The sequence below is a fragment of the Nicotiana tabacum genome, chromosome 17 (assembly GCF_000715075.1).
Source record: "Nicotiana tabacum cultivar K326 chromosome 17, ASM71507v2, whole genome shotgun sequence".
Lineage (NCBI taxonomy): Eukaryota > Viridiplantae > Streptophyta > Magnoliopsida > Solanales > Solanaceae > Nicotiana > Nicotiana tabacum.
The window spans coordinates 59,012,494-59,016,619 of NC_134096.1; the positions used below are offsets into that span (position 1 = coordinate 59,012,494).

Here is a 4,126-nt window from a genome sequence, read left to right on the forward strand (position 1 = left end):
CTCAAATTATTTGTCGTGTACCTTTTTATACGCCCTTTAAGAAAATATTAAATAAGAAAGTTTTTTTTATTATTTTACCCTTATTTATGTCTTAAAATATAATTTTTTTAATTTAATACTTACTCATAATTAAGATATTTATAATTTTCAAGAACAATTTAAGGGTAGAATAGGAAAACAATAATTAATTTATTCTTAAATTTCTAAAATGACAAATAATTTGAGACAACTATTTTTAAAATTCATAACATATAATTTGAGACGGAGAAATAATTTCTTAAGGAACGTGTAAGATTGAAACACGACAACTAAAATACACCCGAATGAGTATCTATTTACCCCGACATAATAAGAAAATTATACTGATATCATTATATAAAAGTTAAACTCCAATAATTTAACAGTCAATATGAAGTAACTAGCAAATTTAAAGCAAACAAAGGAAAGGTGAGTGTATAAATAGGGACTTCACTAACCTCTTTCCTTCCAACTATCACCAGTAGAAACTTTTGCAGTCGAAACTTTTGCTAATCTATTGCACTCGACCAATTATGGGGAGGATTTTCTTAGCAGCACTAACACTGTTAGTGATTCTACATGTCCTACAACCTGTTATGGTATCTGCTGCTACAAAAGGAAAGATGGTAACGGTTTTGAGCATAGATGGAGGTGGCATCAGAGGCATTATTCCTGGCACCCTTCTTGCTTTCCTTGAAACCAAACTTCAGGTATTTGTTAACCGCTTTGTCTACAATGCTTAACTATAATACGTTTAATTTTTGATTTCCTTTTAAGATTGAAAGTTAAGGATGTAATGATCCTAAACCTATGTTACTATGTTAGGAAATTGATGGACCAAATGCAAGAATTGCAGACTATTTTGATGTGGTAGCTGGAACAAGCACAGGCGGACTGGTAACAACTATGCTCACAGCTCCCAACAAAGATAACCTCCCTTTATATGCAGCAAAAGATATTACCAACTTTTACATGGAGCACAGCCCTAAAATCTTTCCTACGAGCAGGTTAGAACAGTTGATAATCAAGTGCTTTTTAAATATTTGGCCGAACAACAATGCTAATTAGAGGTGTCAAATGGATGGTTTGGAACGGGTCAAATTAATAAACAATTAACGACTCAATTCTCACAAAGTTTACATGAGCCAAAATGGATTGGGTCAATATCCCAACCCCGCACAACATGATGACCTAACTTCCCTCCTTTTTAGTTTGCTTTCTGAAAGAAAACAAGTTAACTGTATTTTTTCTTAAGTTATTAGCTTCAATTTCCAAATTTGAATTTTGTGTATTTGTCTTGTATTTTGGCGTTGAGTACATTATTTGACCTGTTTTCCCCAACAATTTGATGGATCATTTCAGACAACAAATGAGTCATAATCTAAACCATTTAAATTTGAGCGAGTTAAACACATGTTACTAAAAACTGAATTGATTTTGCCACCAATAATAATGTCAAATATTTTTTGTAATGCAGCCGCACCAGATTTGTGGAGAAGTTCTCAAGGATATTTGGGGGGCCAAAGTATGACGGAAAGTACCTGAGATCATTGGTTAAGTCAACATTAGGCAATCTTACTACGAAGCAGACGTTGACTGATATAGTCATTCCAACTTTTGATATCAAACGCCTTCAGCCAATCATTTTCACTACCCTTGATGTACAATTCTGTTTACCTAAACAATATTTAGTTATGTCTCTTTACTACTAATCCATTTTCTGCTCATGATTTTCATATTTGAATTCTCTCTATTACAGGCAAGAGCAAACGTATCTAAAGACGCGCTACTATCAGACGTCTGTCTCGGTACCTCAGCAGCACCAACTTATTTCCCTGCACACTATTTTGAGACCAACGATGCTCAAGGGAAAACACATACATTTGATCTTATAGATGGAGGTGTAGCTGCAAATAATCCAGTGAGTGGCCAATTAAAAATTAGAAGAATATAAATCAAAAACTTTTGTGTGAAATTTCACGTATAATCACTAAAGTTTTAAGTACAATAAAGTGATAGAACTATTGTTAAGTACTTAAGTTATAGTATATGTTTTGAAATACTCAGAAGATATAAATGATCGGAAAGTCGAAATTTTGGCTTTAAAAGAATTCACTTTGTAAAAAGTTGAATACATAAAATAAAAGACAATTAAAATTATCAGATTAAACAAAAAAGATGAAAAAGCACGAAAATTTTACCTTCTTTTCGTTTGTAGTTTTTGAGCAATTCAACATATATAGTTCAGTTACGTTACTATGACAAAAAATAATTTTACTACTTTACGTACTGTTATAGTGTACTAATTCAATGATATATTAACTTGAAATATTGGTAATCAACTGTTCCCAATATCTGAATGACTATTTTCTATAAATTGTATTCGTAGACTCTAATGGCAATGACTCACGTTATAAAAGAAATGATGAACGGGAAATTTCAATATGAGGGCGTGAAAACCATGGACTGCAAGAGAATGTTGGTTCTGTCACTGGGCACAGGTATAGGGAAGCAGGAAAAAAAGTATAACGCTGCCTCGGCTTCAAAATGGGGCTTACTTGGTTGGATGTACAACAATGGTGCCAGTCCATTAATTGATGTTTATGGTGATGCAAGTGTTGATATTGTGGACATACACCTTTCCACCATTTTTAAGTCCTTTGGCAGTGAGAAGAATTACCTCAGAATCCAGGTAAGAGTTTTAAGGTTAAAATACAGTAACATATGTTGTCAGTATATGTAAGTTAAATTCTGTCTCTCGTGACATATTTTTTCACTTCATGTTATTTTTATCTTGACATAGGATGATAATTTGACGGGGGACGCTGCAAATATGGATATTGCAACGAAAGAAAACATGGAGACACTTGTGAAGATTGGTAATGATCTATTGAAGAAGCCAATGTCAAGGGTCAACGTGGAGACAGGACGGTATGAAGCAGTTCATGGGGAGGGGACTAATGAAGAAGCTATTATCCGTTTTGTTAAGTTGCTCTCAGAGGAAAGGAAGCTCCGACAACTAACTGACAAGTTATCTTCGACTTGAAAAATGCTGATCAAGATAATTTATCAACTACGAATAAAGAACTTTTCTTTTTTTAGCTCCAATTTTTAATTATGTGCCTTATAAGTTGATTTATGTAAAATCGAGAACAGATAAGCTTTCCATTACGGGAATTAAGTAGTATACGTGAGGGGCAGGATCAGGCATGCCATCGAAGCTGAGTAAATCAATAGACATAACTCATAAGTATGCTCAATTTGACTCGCTGTACTTCGCGATTTATAAACTAGAACCTTTTGAATAGAATCTTGGGGGTGGGGTGGGTGGGGACATGCAATAGGGTGGAGAAAAAAGAGTTTTTAGAAAATATTTTTCCTTGTTTTGATTCAGAAAATATTTTTCTCCGATTGGAGAAGTGATTTCGTTAGAAAAATATTTTTCAAAACATTTAAGCCAGCTAAACATGAGAAATTAAAATTGAAAAATATTTTCCGAAAAATATTTTCCTTCGTACCAAACACACCCCCTATTTTCTTTTTTTACATGGAAAATTTATTTTTACACATAAGAGATAATGTCCATTCCTAGTGAAGTGTGAAAGACAAAAAAAAATACTTTAATGGCTAATTACCCAAAATTTTGAAAGACAAGAAAAGTTATATGACTTCTATGGAATCTGAGCAATCAACTCACGAATTATTTGTCTTTAATGCTTCTTTACATATAATAGGTACATTTTATTTTGGTTTATCACTCCTACATTATATCTTGGCGCAAGTGCCATTTAAATTATCGAAAGAAGGTCTCCAAGAAAAAGATTTTTCAGAATCAGATAACCAAAGATATTTTGAATATGTTTGCCCAAGAAAGAGAATAGTTTTGAAGATTGACTAAGGAACTCAGATATGAACCAGGTCCATCACTGACAGACATAGACACCGGCAGAGTCAAGGCACGTATTCTGGTAGAACGAGATATATCCTGATCGAAAAGATTGCAAAAACAATAAAGAGAAGGACTCCTTATTCAAATATTCTTATTGTACAGGGACGCACAAAAGCAGAAGTTAAGCAAGAATTGAGAGCAAAATAGCGAGGCAATTTT

General features: G+C 33.3%; 1 protein-coding gene across 1 annotated transcript; it reads left to right on the plus strand.

The window, feature by feature from the left end:
• The first annotated feature begins 478 nt into the window (after positions 1-478).
• LOC107759630 (patatin-like protein 2) lies at positions 479-3,293 on the plus strand. The gene is made up of 6 exons (XM_075234353.1): positions 479-728; positions 844-1,025; positions 1,496-1,679; positions 1,778-1,939; positions 2,408-2,710; positions 2,822-3,293. The coding sequence occupies exons 1-6, from the start codon at positions 552-554 to the stop codon at positions 3,062-3,064; spliced, it is 1,251 nt and encodes a 416-aa protein (XP_075090454.1). The 5' UTR covers positions 479-551; the 3' UTR covers positions 3,065-3,293.
• The last annotated feature ends 833 nt before the right edge of the window (positions 3,294-4,126 follow it).